Raw genomic sequence first — 16,316 nt, forward strand, 5'->3', positions numbered from 1 at the left:
ATAGCAATACAATAAAATTTTGAGTCATGCGAGTCATCAAACGAAATGACATGGCCTTTCACCCATGACCCATCTTAAAATGGTTAACAGGGTTTTACTGTATACATCAATAAAGCTTTTATATACATACTATAGTGTAAGATTTGCCTGTGATTTCATTGGCTTGGAAACTTGGCTAATATGTCTGAAGTTGGAAATGGTAGTGACAAAGAGAGGATTTTTTTTTCAAGACCTGAGTTGACAGTAATTATCAAAATGTTCTCTAAAAGTTGTAATACTTATCAATGTGAATTTGTCTATTTATGTTGGTTTGACTTTCAAGTTTTCTTGGTTTTTTTTATTGATCCAAATTGATGAAGATCAAAGTAATTTCTGTCTCTGTTGATAGGGATTGATATATATATAGTGTTGTTGTACTCCACCCACCAAGTTCTACTTATTTACTATTCAAATATCCGTACATTCCAGCCATAGGCTATGATTTGTGTATATTATGTTAGTTTTTACTCCATTTACACATGGTTTTGTGGTAATGACATGAAGAGAAGGTTGTATAGCTTTTTTGTAACAGTCCTGAGTTAATGTTTTGTATAACCTAGAATGATAAGTTTGGAAACTTCAGTAACACAGTGGTGACTTTAAAATCTTGCAGGTTTGTGTTTTTTATAATTTGTTGTATGTGAATGAAATTGGTCACTCTTGTGATTACTGTAGTGGTGTTTCTACATGCCCTTTTTTATTCAAAATTCATTAACAGTTATTTTCTGTATAATGATTTTTTTTTAACTGGAGATGAAACTTTAAGTAAAAAGGAAATGGGGAATTTTATGTATCTTACCAAGTCTTCTGTAATCTTCATGCTAGCTAGTTTGACAAAAAAATATTTTAAATATTCATTTTAAACCACATAAGAGGTTAGGTATTACCAGTATTAGTTGAAATATTTATGGTGTATTTGCTGGTAAACAAAGTTGGATTTTGTATAGAAATGTTTTATAGTCTAGTAAATAGTATAATGTACTTCCTAATTTTGAATTCTTTAAATTGAAAAATTAATTTATTGTAACACTGGCAAAAATAGTAAATTATTATTTTTTACTTGTTGTTAAAGAGTACTTAAAATATATTTATCTAATACAATGAGAAATTAATATATTGTGTTTGTTCAAAACTGGCTGAATTGATAGTAATGTGCACATATTGACTGAATTGGCATAGTGGTACACTTGTTCCAATTTGACTAAACTGGTAGATTTCATTTATTTTTTGAAAATCCTTGATAAATTGTAATTAAAACTACTTGTTCAAGTCACCAGCAGGTTAATGCAAACATTTATTCCAGCATTGTCCACTTCTTTTGTGCCAAAGAATGTGATATAATTTTTCAAAGTAACGTAAATATAAACTACTTGTATTTTTATATTATTACATGAAAGCTGAAATGTTTTTAAATTGTGTGGGAGTGTGTTAAGTTAGGCATATATTTACACTATCAAGAAAGCAAGTAGTATTCAAAGATATCAGCCAGTACAATTTGGGCATACTAATTATCATATTAATACCAAAAGTATGAGAGTAGGATTTGTATTCAAAAAAAAGTAGTATGATTTTTGTCAATTATATATTCATTAAAAGTCAGAAATGTACTTTTATTTCTGATATTTTTCTGTTGGTCCAGTACTATTTCACAATGTAGCTTGTAGCTCTGTTTATTTGTTTTTTGTCTCTAATCATTGTGTCAATTTTAAATCTCTGAGTTAAAAAGGTAACTCTTACATTACCTAATATTTTCTTATGGCAATAATTTTCATCTTTTAATATTAATACAATTTCAGAAGAAAGAAATTCTCGGACTTTGTTTATTAGAATGCTACCTGAAGATGTAACAGTTGCAGAAGTAAAAGCTCTCTCCCCAGACATTGTGACTTGTCGAATTCCTATCAAAAAGAAAAGGAAGAATAAAAATGTGTAAGTATGTTTATTGGTGTTGGTTTATTTATTATTCTTCGGGGGTTTTCTGCAATGTGTTAGTGATTCATTCAGAAAATTTGACCCAAAAAGTCGTGTCAATTTTTTTAACATTTTTTTTTCATCTTTTTAACATGTACAAATATTAGTTGTACCAGTGGTAAATTACCTCATTACATTAGTTAGAAATTTCTTTTTTAAATGGTAATTGAGACAACAAAACTGGATTGTTATACATCATCCAAGTCGACTAATTTGTGTTTTGTTGGTTTATACCAGCTTCTTCTATAGTAAAATCAAGAAAAATTCTCTCTCTCAAATTCATCCTGTAGAGTTGACTTAATGTATATGTTTAAAACAAACTTGTAAAGAACTAATACAAATATTTTGAATTGGTTAAAAAATGGGTTTATTATTTAAATCAGAATCTTGTTTTTTTATATTTTGAAATGCAAAGTTATTCTTCTTTAAGTGCTGATATTATAAAATTATTGAAGCATTAAATGTTTCTGTAGATCTCCTTCTTTCTTTAAAGTATATTATATATAACTGAAAAGTGAAAATAACCAACAAAGTTGATCTCATATTGAAATAAGAAACCAGAATAAAGACTGTTTTTTTATATGTTTAAATAACTTGAACTTATCTTAGATATGTATAATGTTGTTTTATTCCCTCAGTGTATTGGAGAACATTATCTTACCTGGAAATAACTCATTTTTCCCTGTAATTCAGAATGTAAGATAATTTCTAAAGCTTCCTGCCACAAAGGACATTAATTCAAGTGTGTTTATTCTGTTTTTCATCTTCAGGTTTGCATTTGTGGAGTTTAATAGTGAAGAAAAATCAGAAGAGAATTTTGAGAAATTAAAGAAGAAAACAGTTCGAGGAAAGCAAATATTTGTTGATTACACTGGAGAAAAAAGCTTAACACATAAACCCTCTCATCAAAATTGGGATGTAGATAAGAAAGTTTTGTTCATTACCAATATAGATCCAAGTACGACATTAGAAGATTTGGGTGAATTTTACCCACGTTCTTCAGAAATTAAATTTCAGAAACCTGCAAAAGATGGTCATTTCAGGTAAATGTATTTTTATTATCATATTGGCTTGTAGTAAGTAGAAGAGCTGGGCAATTAGCAAAACTTGCTAATCGATTATTTGTCGGACTTGTTAATTGATCATATTCAACTAATGGATTGTTCTCACATGATGACAAAAAACATAACTAGAACTTCCTAAATGATTACCAGGAATTTTATGTTGGTAAAGCTTTATCTCTTATTTTGTTTAGCCTAACATTAACTGTAGAACAATTATCAATTTACAGTGAAATGAAAAGTTAAAAAGTATGAGATAAAATAAAAAATACTTTTTGTTTTTACCGGAATGACTGCAGATTGTAACAGACAACTAACATTCTCAGCTTTCATTTAATTTTATAGTTTTATTGTATTTTGAAATTTCTCTCAGTACTTGAAACGCAATAAATTTTCCAATGGGAGAGCCTAAGGTAAACAAATGATCAGGTTACATAATGCAAGCTCCAAACTGTGTGCTCTCCACAAGTGACTATCATGAGAAATGTTTTTTTATTTAAGTTTTTGTTATCTAACCTATGAAGTTTCTACTTTTTTTACACTTCAGCTACTTTTTTTTAAAAAATATATAAGCGAAATCTGGCACTTCCTTTAGCTTTGAAGGCATTTGCACTTCTGTGCTGTGGTTTAGTAAATCTTCTTTTGTCCAAAGTATAATTCACGTAGCTTTCAAATTGCATTTTAGAACACGAAATATACCAAGCACTAAAAATAGAATGTCCCAAAATGACTGTGATTTATCTGGCTTTCTAACTAAGCTATAAATGTTAAAAAATTCCATTATTGCTTGGAGCAACAACTTACTCAACACACACACAAAATTTTCTTGCAAACTGCAAAACTTGCTAACTAGACAAATTAGTGTAAAGGACCTGTACTTTAAATCTGACTTTTCTATTGGTTATAAACACATCCATCAATTAAGGAGTGTAGATAAATTTGTTTAAAGCTATGGTGATTGGAGGAGCTTCACTTGTGGGTTGAATAAAAATATATCTCATCAAATCAAGAATGTGAGGTTCACATTTTTATTTCTAATTCATTAGACACTCTGAAAGCCATATAAAGAAGCAAGGAAAATATAAAAAGGAGAAAATGGAGGCTAGATAAGTTGTGACAAAAAGAAGTGAAGATTGAAAATTTATTTAAATATTTCCTTATGAAGCTAAGGAATTAAAATTTAGATAATATAAAACTGAATTATAAACTATGTTTTGGTGTCAAGTTTATTAATATACATTAATAATAATGTTTAATTAGATTTTGAAAGTAATGCTTAGAAAAAGAATATTGACTCACTGTTATGCACAGGGTTAATTGTAAATTACTGGATAGTTATGATAATCAAAAACAATAATAACTGATTGTTTCTTGAGACTAATCAATGCTCTTAGGTAATTGATTATATTTATTAACCCTATGAGCATAAGTATGTCAGAGTATAGTTGTCACAACCTTTTTACAGAGTTTACCTAAGTTTTAATTTCTGAACTTTAAAAGAAAATGTTTAAATACTCAGTCTTCACTTCTTTGAATCGCCTGACACTTTTTTGCTCTGATTTGCCCAATTTTAATTTTCTTTTTACCCCTATATGATCTGAGTTTGACAGAAATTTCTAAGCCATAATATATATATTCATAGCCTTCAAACTTCTTGCTTTACTGAGATATGAACAACAAAGTCAGACCCATATGCTATTCCCCTCTTATCACATCTTGTCTTTCAAAAATGTCAGTAATTCTCTCTGACACTTGCTATTTGATTATGTATAACAAATAAAAAGAGAAGGTTCTGTTTTATGGAATTTGTTACAAGGCTAATTTGTTCAGGCAACAGGTTTGGAAATATTTGGCCTCGGTTTGGCCTGACCAACTAATTGAATTTTTTTTAACCCATTTATAGTACTTTTAGGACATTCTGTTTCTGTACATGATTATTTTCTGTTCTAAATTGCATATTTGAAATAAAAATAATACTGTAGAACAAAATTGTTCAAAAAAAGTAGACTTACAGTGCTTCACTATTCTGATGGGAAAAAGATAAGAATCCCGCATAAGTATTAAATTTCTTGTGTTATTTATTGTTATAAAAGTTGGAAACTTGTTGAGATAAATGAGAAAAATTAAATGGAAATATTACTCCTGATAATCTATTCATAACATGTGCACATTCTTGAGGCATGATTTTAATTTGGTGTGACATGCTTGTAACTTATTTGTTATTTACACAAAGCTGTCTAGCTGTGATAAATGTCTCTTGGTATACTCTACGAAGATCTAAGTACAGCTCTAAAGCAATAAATCTAAATGAACCCAAATTTGAAAAGTATGTTACCTTTGGCTATAAGAAAAAATAGTTGTAATTGTCCATAACAATATGCAATCATTATAGAAAGTAAAAAAAGTTCATTTAGGTTTATTTCGTATTTTTCAACTTTTCATTTTACCCTACATTGCTAATTTTGCACCAGTTAATGTTAGGGTAGAGAAAATAGCAGATAAAAGAAACAATATTGATTTAGGAGGTTCTGTAGGTTATGTAAATAAAATATCAAAACTGTATAATGGAAAGAAGTGTTTTTGTTCTTAACGTGAAAATCATCTTTCACTCCAACTCACTAAATAAAGACTTTGTTAATTTACAAACAAATCTTTAGTAAAAATAATTTATTACAAAAATTTATTTTTTATGTACAACAGAGTTGTAATGTTTATTAAAAGCTTGCCAGATTTTGTGAAGTTACACTTAGTAAATTCAGAGTTATAGTATGTATAACTTCATGGTTACAAGTTTGAGCCCATATACAAGGGGTTAAATGAGTTAATTGCCCAGCTATAGTCAGCAGGAGTGAGACAGTACACTTAGCTTATATGATATTTATTGCAATGCACAAATCATATTCATGAAGCCCCCACCACCAAATGACTTAAAAATAATAGTTAAATATTTTGATCACACAAACATTTCAATAGAAGTACATTTATTTACCAATAAAGAATGTGCCACTTGCTTGCAATTAAAGCAGTTACCAAAACAAATTAACTGTATCTTGCCAGGTTTCTTTGGCTTAACAGAACCCTGCATGATGCTGGTGTATGTGTACTGACATGTTCATTTGATTCCTAGTGTGTTTTATGTTTGTTTGCACATGATATTTTGTTTGTCAAGTTTCATTCAACATTCCTGAAGGGCTCTGAATTTTAGGTTTGTAAGTTTCACTTGTATCAGGCTTGCTGCTGATGGCAGTTCTTGAACTTGAATTTCAGAAGTTGCCATGCTACACACTACACATAGCATAATAGGATACATTCACATACAATTTACATATGACCATAGAATCATGGAACTAATTCTTGCTGTATTATGATGCATAAGTTGTTAATTGTGTATTGAATCTTTGTACGAAAGATCTTGTTGCCTCGATCTTCGATGAATCATTCCACCCATAGTTGTCAGCAAATAGTAGGCCGTAGATTTGTATTTATAACGGGTAAAAAGTTCCATTGTGTTAGTTTTTGATCGTGAGAAGCAGAAACCATCAAAAGTCTAATTATATTAATCATGTGATTAATAAAAGCTTTTAAGGATACTTGCTCGTGGCTATTATTGTACCACCTTCGAGTCAAATGCTTCTTGACTTCTCAGGAACTGTTAGATATGTTTGGCATTTTTGTTGTCAAGACAGGTTTAGTATTAAATATAAGTAAAGTCAATGGTAGTTAATAAATCTTTAACCAGTTATAACCAAAAGATTGAGGCGAAACCCATTTTTAAAAAGGTATGATAGGCAAGATTATTCATAATGTAGTTATGAAACCAATCCTTATAAAATATACAGAAAAATTGTTTGCTCAAAAAACACAGATTGTTTCTTTCCTTTCATTTTAGGTATGTCATATGCTATAAAACAAGAATATTGATATAATTATTAAAAAAAATGTGAAACTGCAAATTTGTATGGATCCAACAAACCTTCATGCCAATTTTACTGAAGATCCATCAACAGGGGGCGAAGTAGTGGTAAAAAATACAAAAATTAAGAGGCAATTCAAAAAAGTATTGAAGCACATGCAAAAGATATAATAGTACTGTCTGTTGTACGTCCATGTAACTACTTTGCAGGATGTGGATGGATCTTCACCAAAATTGGTATGGAGGTTCATTAGGTCCATGCATACCAACAAATTTTTTGTTTTTGTATTTTTTATGGGCATTTGAATGTTATTGGTCCTTTTTTTATGTTAGTACTACACCTGATGATGATGAGTTGCCTCATCCTGTTTATAATGTTTCAGAAAAAATAAACCTACAATTTTATTTTATTGAAGATTGTTTTATTTGATGTATGTTGCTTTACTTTTCTCCATTTTCTTTCTAGTTTAATTCACCATACAGTGTTTATTACTTGCTAATTTTCATGATTCATGCCAATTTTTAACTTCTGTTAGATTGCCATTTGTGAAAATGAAAACATCTATGGCTTCAGTTAGAAGCTAGTTTATAAAACTATGAAAAAGCTAAAGCTAAATCAATGCACATATTTACATATTCAGTAACTGTTCTTCTCACCAGTATTCAGAAATACACATGAAACTTTCCAAGCTGCTTTGACCAGAAAACTATCACACCTCTCAAATGAGTTCTTAATAAGAGTTAAAAAACAATGTTAAGGTCCTGTCTGATAATTATATTCATTATCTTACCTAACGGTTGTCTCAACATGAAATTCACTTAGCTACTTTGTGCTAAAATATGTTACACGTTATTGTATCTATCATTTTAAAATAATTTAAAGCACTAGACACAATAACATGTGATTTATTTGCCACAAAGTTGCAGACAGAACTTAGTGCACTTTCTAAGACAAAAGAGTTCAGTAATATTATGTTAAATATTAGTTTTTCTGTGGCAAAATTTCCATTCAGTCTAACTGTATATACATTGAAATGTGTACATTAAAGCAAATTTTGAAAAAAATTCCAAGATATGTTAGCATTGTTTGGGTTTATAGAAAACTGAAATAAGCTACTGTCATTTTTTGTTATTTTCTTAAAGATATTGAATATTGCTTCTATGGCTTGGTTTTGTATAACAATAAAGTAGAATTTTTATTTTCCGTGATACACGTTTAAATACATTTAGGTCTAGCTTTCATTTTCTATAAACACCTTAAAAATCTATCACTAAAACAACAATGAAGTATAATAAATTATAAGTTAGTTTTTTAACTGTTTGTTATATGTGAATAATAGTTTCTCTTTTAAAAGAAAAGTCTTTCATGCAGTGTCATAATAAACATTACCTCAGCAGTATAGTTATTATAAATTGTTTGTTTTGTTAGCCTATTTTTGTTAAAAACCACTTCTACACTAAGCATTATGGTGTTGAAGAAAGTAAACTATATTAGTCCATATTGCAATTATAAGCAGCAGTGAGGGGTGTGAAAACTCATTAATATTGGTACATTATATCACATGGACATAAATTATTACTCTTTTCACAGATCATTTTAAATAACTAATGGTGTTTTCTGTGTTCATAGGGAAGCATATGTGAAGTTTGAGACTGAAGAGGCAGCAGCAGAGGCATTTAAAAAAAGTGATAATCTGAAGATGAAAGGGAACATTCTTGTGGTGCTTTTTGCCCATCTTAAAATCCAAACCAACCAATCAAAAACAAAAAAGAGGAAAAAGTGTATGTATGCATTTTCTAACTGTGATGAAATTGTTTAAGTTTTAGCATAGGTTACTGGAATATAATAACTGTGGTCTAGGTTTGTTAGTACTGCATTCTTTTCTTGTGTCATAGTTTTGATGGTCCTAAAACTTGGTAGCATTTTAGACATCTTAGTAAGGTAGCACTTTCATAACTTAAAGCAGTATTATGAACATTTTTCTATTTCCGTTTTGTTATTGTTGCACAGAAACATGCAGAGGACATTAAAAGAGCACTTTTCAAACATTATAAGGCATGACTTTGGGAGGGAGGCAGGAGAGACTAGAGACCATGAATTGCTACTTGTACAGAAAGACATAATAAGCAACATCATCCTTTGCTATATTTAGTTGGCATCATAAATACTTAGCAAAAACTAAACATATATCATATATAAGTATATCGTAATTATTTTCTTTCTGTTAAGATCTACATGTGTACCATTCATTTTAAAATTGAAATCCCACCCACCACCCACCCTAATAACTTGCAGCAAGAAAGGTGTGGAATCAGGCATGACTTTTAGGGGCAGAAAGGCAGTGGCTTGAGCCCTTCCCCGCCAACCCCTTGTGCACATCACTGCTGTTACAAATGTAAGCAAGTTGTATAGATGTTTGAATGCAGGTTATATTTTCCTGTGTTGAATAACTCCTACCTAATTAATTATTTGTTACTAACCCTGAAGCTCTAGCTTCATTGCTGTCAGTAGCATAACTTTTAATCCAAGATCAACTGTAACCATAACTACTAATGTTAATATGATTTTTACAAAGGTGTTATCAGTTGAAGTTTTTTGGGATTTATACCATTAATTGTGTATGAATAAGAGAGATTCTGAACAACTTGTGAATTTGGAGCCAAGTTTCTAACATTCAAAGATTTTCTTTTCACACTTCAATGCTAAATATCAATGATGTATAGACTGTCATTGAGACACGCCCTAGATTTTAAGAGCAGAAACAAGATTTACAAATATTATTTCACTTCTTTGAGTTAATGTTTTCTATTATTTACTTTACAGTTCAGAAAAAACAAAAATCCGAGAACCAGAAGGAAGAAGAGTATGAGAGTGATAGTGATGAGTAAATGAAACTAGATTTATTTTCTGTTTGTTTTATGTAATACAATCTCATTATTTATGAGAAAAAGTGGCAAGTCAATAAAGTTTCTTATACACTCTCCAATTGTCTGACCAGAGTTCCAGATTTTATATCTTTAATAACCACCTGAGTATTGAAGTTTTTGTAGTGAAAGTTTCAATTTTGCATAAAATAACTTTTACAAGCTATTTGTTGCATTTTATATAACTAGTTTAAGAAGTCTTATTGAGTTTACAGCATGATTAACACCTGGACAGGTACAGAGTATTGCCAAGATCATTATGTTCAGAGCACATGTGTATCAATAATTTTTAAGACTAAGTTCTCACTCAAGTAAGATTGCTATTTGAATATATGTGTGGCCACAAAAACTGTACTAGTTAGATATAAGATTTAATCTTCTAATGTCAGTATAAAAAACATGTTTCTAGCATGTTTTGTAACAGAATGTATTCTGATATATCAATTTAACACACATCCAAGAATATTTTTAGCTGAGACCTGTTTTATTTTTTTTTACATTTTACAGTACATCATTTTGTTTCAACATGTTTTACTTGATAGTTTATTTAATCACCATGTTTAAAATTTTATTCAAGAAAATATTAAAGCATTAGAAATTCATGTAGAACACATGGGCTCTCTAGTCTGCTTTTCATTTTCAAGGAGACTACAACAGTACAAGGTCTGTTACATGTTTTTAGTATTGGATAACACTGCGGATCCTAAAAAACAAGATAATGAAATAAGTACAAAAAGTTGTCTACATTTACTCTACAACAGATTTCCTTATATTTTATCAACTGTTCTACAAAAGGAAGTTCCATATTGATGCTAATACTGACATGTTTCTAGTATTTCTCATCAGTAAACGCTGAAGTTTCGGCAGAGATGTGTATTGGCAACTTTAGAAAGTCACGTGTTTTGTAATTCAGTTTATTTAAAACAAAAAAGGGGGGGGGGGACATGAAACAGCTTCGCCTTTTAAAAATAGGGGCAGCTGCAATATATCACAGCCTCGTCACGCAAAGCGCATTTCGTAATCAATACCTTTTGATATTAGTGCAAAAAATATATGAAAAAAATAGTTCTTGTGGTATTTTTTTCTTCGCTCTCATAATTCCTTGGACGGGATATCCGATGAGCACTTGAACTTGTAAAGAACTGAAACTTGTGGTAAAAAAGAATGTTACTCTTTTTTATTTAATAGAGAAAAGTTATGTGGTCCTTTTATACTATGAATTGTTCATTTAGGGGAGAAAGAATGTTACTGGTAAGTTATACTTAAAATCTTCACATAGATTCAAACGATAGAGGTCGCTGTTTTATCTTATATATGTATATATATATATAATTTGAGTCGTTGATTGACTTGTTTGTATTAAATTTACTGTTAGATATGCCAACTACAAAAATTATTTAGATGATTACAATTTTGGCCACAAAAATTAATAAAGTTGCAACACAACTACTAAAGGTATTTATATCTGTGATAAAAGACCACCCCTCGAAAAAAAATATCCATGCAAAAACATGTGCTGTCACTAATATAGCAGCAATGTTCGATTTATTACTTGAAATAAAAATATGATCTTCAAAGTTTATGTTAGGGCTGGGTTCTCTATTTCTAAACCTTCCATTTTTATTTGTCATTTCTGTTTTGACTTTTTTGATAATTATTTAAATCCAATTTCTTATGTGAAAGAGCAAAAAAATGTGTTAAACAAACTGAAGTTACCTTTAAAATAACTTAGTTGTCTGGTTTCTATTTGATATTCTTCTATTTTTTTCATCCAACGCTTATTCCACTGTTCCATCCGCATCTTTGCGAAGTTGCCAAGCGATATAAGGCATAGAATTATAGTTGTCTGTCTCTGTTGACAATAGATGTCTCTGGTTTCGGTTAATTGAACCATTTATTTCTCAGTCTACTAAAATGGGAATATTATGATAAAGGATGCGCGTCCAAAAAATTAAGTAATTTTCCTCTTGCTTGATAGTGATAGATATAGAATAAATTATGAAATTAGTAACCTAATCCTTCGATGTTAGTTTTAACTTGTGTAATAATAAACCACGAAAGTCTCTCACTCGTAATGTAATATCATATTTCCGCATTCCTTTCCCGATTTATCTCGTCAACCATAAAGATGTTTTAATTAATTGATCGTTAATTATGTAACTACACAAAATAATTATCGATGAAGTAATTTGTATTATGTAACAAATATTCACGTTTTGTCCAGTGTGTAATGTTCTGTATAAACAGGGGAACAAGCATCCTACCAATGAGTTGTTTGAATGATACACTAAAAATACATTGAAACCAACTTAAATTCTATGTACAATGCAGTATCTATACATTACGTTTAATTATGATGAGTCAACTGACATAACTATTAGATTTAAACTTTATAATGAAATCATGTTGAAAATGCACTTACGATTTGCCATCGATCATTAAGTCAAAAGCCCTGTTGATTTCTTCTAACGGCAAGGTGTGTGTTATAAAGTCTGATACTGGGAGCTTTCCCTCCAAGTAGCGATCTACCATTCGTGGGATTTCCGCTACACCTCTGTATCCTGGAATATTGGAAATACAATACTTTTATATTTAACTCCTTTTCTTTAATACTGACCATATCCGTGTACGTATGTTTATAGAGACAAATGAAACCATTGTGCATTTTCATAAAAACTTGTAGACACGAATGTAGTATATAAACTAATGTTATATTACCTCCAAAAAGGGTTCCCATCAAGGTTCTGCCCATCAACAACTTATAAGGTGGAAACGATAACTGTGCATCACCAGAAGCTATTCCAACAATCATTGTCACCCCCCAAACAGGGTGACTCGCCTCCAGAGCTGCTGTCTGTAACAAATAATAAATTAGCGATTAAACATTGACTTTTGAAACAGGTTCTGAAAATCCTTTACTACGTTTTTCATATACTGTATTGATAATTAACTTTATAAGACCCTGCGATAAACGATAAATGCTAAAGGTTTGATTTAAACTTGCAAAGAGGTGATGAGAATTTCTCAACGTTCACACAGTTAAAAATGACCTCGACTTCACATTAATATTTTTAAAATTCAGTTATTAATTTTATTTTATTTAAAGTTATTTGCTGGCTTATTCATCGAATGACAACTCCTGGTGGAGGGAGGGGACGAGCGTACCCTAATAGCTATCGTACTAAGCTATGGATCTGGAGTTTCTGCATTCGCGACCAATTACCGCGAAACATATATTGCAGATAGCCCTTTAGTACCTTGGCGCGAATATCCGAAAACTCGGAATTTCTATCTGCTAATTTATTATAATGGTCTATTTTACTTTAAACTCGATGAATAAGATCCATACGATCATTCACACTAAAACTTTGAATTTACTTCAAAGGATGTAACTGGTTGGCGTTTTAAATAAGATAATTGAAATTTACCATGGTATCTACATTTCCAATGCATTCGAACGTGAAGTCAAGACCGCCGTCAGTCATCTCTTTTAAAACCTCCTCAATGGGTCGATCAAAATCTGCTGGGTTCAAGCAGTCTGTACATCCAAACTGTTTAGCTGTAAAAATAAGTTATTGTTTCTAACTTATCATATCTTTATTACAGAGAAATACAGACACATATATAAATATGGCCGTGTAACTTTCTGACCTTCTACTTAGGTAGTAATCAAGAAAGAGAAAATAATGATAGTTTGAACACATTAGAAAATACAAAATTGAAATACTGTTCTAATCGTGTGAAGTGAGAATAACAATAAAATTAAACAATAGTATTATTGAATATTTACATACAAGTATCTACGGAGGCGAAGAAATAAGACTAAAAACATTTACAAGCCATTAATATTTTAGTTTACTTACTGATTAAGTATATTTATTACAAGTTAAAGTTTTTACAGTAAGTAAGATTTGTTTTAAGAACAGATACGACGTTTCGATCACAAGTTCAGCTGGGATCCAAGTAGCTTATAAATCCTGTTCTTCATTAAGAAGGAATCTCGTTACACCAAAGATAGAGGATTGATTTTGGAGAAAATCGATAGTATCAGAAACTGAATGTAATAAATGTAGCTCATCATATATAGGAGAAAAATTCGTATCAGGGAACACAAAAAAAGCTGTTAATAATTGTATGTTTGTAAAATTTTCATGTAAAATACTCTAATGCTATTTGCACTAAACCTACCTAATTATAAAATGATAGAATAGAGGAAAGACAGCTAATCAATACCGCCCACCTCCAATTCTTAGGCTACTCATTACCAAAGAACATTGACTATCTCATTATAAACCCCCCCCCCCCAGCTGAGAGGGCATGCTCGGTGACGTGCTTTCATCCCGCAATGCGCAGATTGCGAGTCGAGCAACCTAACCACCAGTCCATGTCATGCTCGTTCTTAATAAAGGAAAAATGTTGGGGTTCCGCGATTGTGTATAACTTTTTTTTTTTACCGATCGTTGCATTAACTGAAACAAGGTCAAACTTATTCATACGGTTACCAACTTTACTAGAGTGTACGTCAATGAGAATCAGACATTTAATGAAAATTACTTGCTGAACAGGCCCTTCAAAGGTTTGACAGGTAGTCATTGTAACCTTTGCTTCTTTTGTAATTATCTATTGCTGGTGTGTATTTTTCATCGGTTATTACTATCCCAGCAGTAAACATTTTTCACTGTTGGTTCCTGCCTCACAACACTATTAATATTCTTTGTATTTTTTTATTTATTTTTTGGCATTTGTTCTTTCATAATCTAACAATGTTTAGGTATTTTTGTAAAAAAGTAAACACCAACATAATCTAGTACTAAAAACTCTCGCTCTGAAAATTATTTTTTACTTTTATTTTAGAATGGTTTCTGGGAAGTTTTCACATACCTATCTTAAACTTATCAGGGTTAATGTCGATACCAATGATCCGGCTGGCGCCACTATCTTTGCATCCAACAACAGTAGCCAGCCCTATACAACCCAGACCCCAAACGGCCGTGGTCGACCCAGCTTTCACTTTGGCAGCATTGACTGCAGCACCGTAACCTGTACTAAAGCCACAACCAAATAAGCAAATTTCTTTCATTGGAGCAGTTGGATTTACCTGGAATATATAATTTTGAACATTGAAGTGATAATTCTTACAAAATACAAAGAAGGAGAACAACAATATTTAAACGGTTTAAAAATACTCTTTAATGACTCTGGAAAACAATGCTACCTTATAGAAAGTACTGGGATTCCACACACCTAACTATTAATAGGCCGGTTTCACACGGTTTACATGTGCAACTGATGCATCGGGTTATGTAGGTAAACTGTTGTCAGAGACAATAATTTTGAATAAAGATACTAGGAGGAAGGGAGATTCCAGATCTTCGCGGAAGTATTGTTACTAAATGTCCTGCCCCCGTTGGCAAAGCGGTATATCTGCAGACTTACAATGCTAGAAACCGGGTTTCGATACCCGTGGTGGGCAGAGCACAGATAGTCCATTGTGTAGCTTTGTGCTTAACTTCAAATGAACAAACAAACAATATGAATGTCCTATGTTATTGTAATTGTCCAATACTCTTCAGCCCATCTACTCATATCCAAATTCATTGTGCTTGTGAGTAACGTGGCAAAGAAGCGTAAGACCATTGGTGTGTTAATGTGGAATATTAGTTCATCCACGGAAAATTAATCACTCCTCGGTCAATATCCAGTACAAAATGGGCTGTGAAACTCAATTAAAATTAATGTTCCTTGCTATGGACCATCATAACCACAGATTCAGTATTGCTTTAATAATCGAAATCAAGTTTGGAAAAAGGAAAACTCATAACGGGGAATAGTATATCTCGATGTACATTATTTGATTTGGATGAATATTATATGTTAGGAATAAAATTTTTAAATTCCAGGCAAACTTAGCTAAGCCTATCAGCAGTGTTATGTAATGTAATGATGACCAGAAAGTGTTGTGTTCCAAGGAGTAAGAGGATTGAAAATAGTACGACATATGTGTCAGCGTTTAGTTGTTCAAAGGAAGAAGAAAAGAATCAACTGTAGCTTCGAAAAGTTCCAAGAAAGTACTGAAAATCACAACAACTAATGACGGTGGTATTTGCAAAAATACTTTGAAGAAAGATTCATTATTCGCATTGGTGTATTTATAATAAAAATGAAACATTAATGTTCCAAAAGCAAAGTAAAATTAGCTCATGGTGCTTATCCAAAATTATTTTCTAAACTACCTTCGTATCCTAGTATTAATTTGTCAGTTGCCAGAACAGATCCAGATAAACAGCTGCAGCTGTACATGCTAGGAATGAAGAAGTTTCAAAATGATCCGAAATTTATTATTGAAAGCCATTTTTTGCTTCATGAAAATCACATGTGCCCAGGCTAGATGTATAAAAATGAAGGCA

General features: G+C 31.1%; 2 protein-coding genes across 2 annotated transcripts in view; one reads left to right on the plus strand and one right to left on the minus strand.

The window, feature by feature from the left end:
- LOC106460144 (nucleolin-like) overlaps positions 1-9,971 on the plus strand; it is a 28,881-nt gene extending 18,910 nt beyond the window's left edge. The window contains exons 5-8 of the mRNA XM_013919826.2: positions 1,836-1,968; positions 2,781-3,053; positions 8,615-8,766; positions 9,809-9,971. Coding sequence (XP_013775280.1) covers positions 1,836-1,968; positions 2,781-3,053; positions 8,615-8,766; positions 9,809-9,873 — 623 coding nt within the window. The 3' untranslated portion in view covers positions 9,874-9,971. The remainder of the gene's footprint in view (positions 1-1,835; positions 1,969-2,780; positions 3,054-8,614; positions 8,767-9,808) is intronic.
- Positions 9,972-10,195: 224 nt separating this feature from the next.
- On the minus strand, positions 10,196-15,007 carry LOC106460142 (alcohol dehydrogenase class-3-like; the record flags this gene model as incomplete). The annotated part of the gene is made up of 5 exons (XM_013919824.2): positions 10,196-10,612; positions 12,332-12,470; positions 12,628-12,763; positions 13,338-13,468; positions 14,791-15,007. Coding segments are annotated over 5 exons (648 nt in total), but the record flags the coding sequence as incomplete, so codon positions are not given.
- Between the last annotated feature and the right edge of the window lie 1,309 nt (positions 15,008-16,316).

The sequence above is a fragment of the Limulus polyphemus genome, unplaced genomic scaffold (assembly GCF_000517525.1).
Source record: "Limulus polyphemus unplaced genomic scaffold, Limulus_polyphemus-2.1.2 Scaffold717, whole genome shotgun sequence".
Lineage (NCBI taxonomy): Eukaryota > Metazoa > Arthropoda > Merostomata > Xiphosura > Limulidae > Limulus > Limulus polyphemus.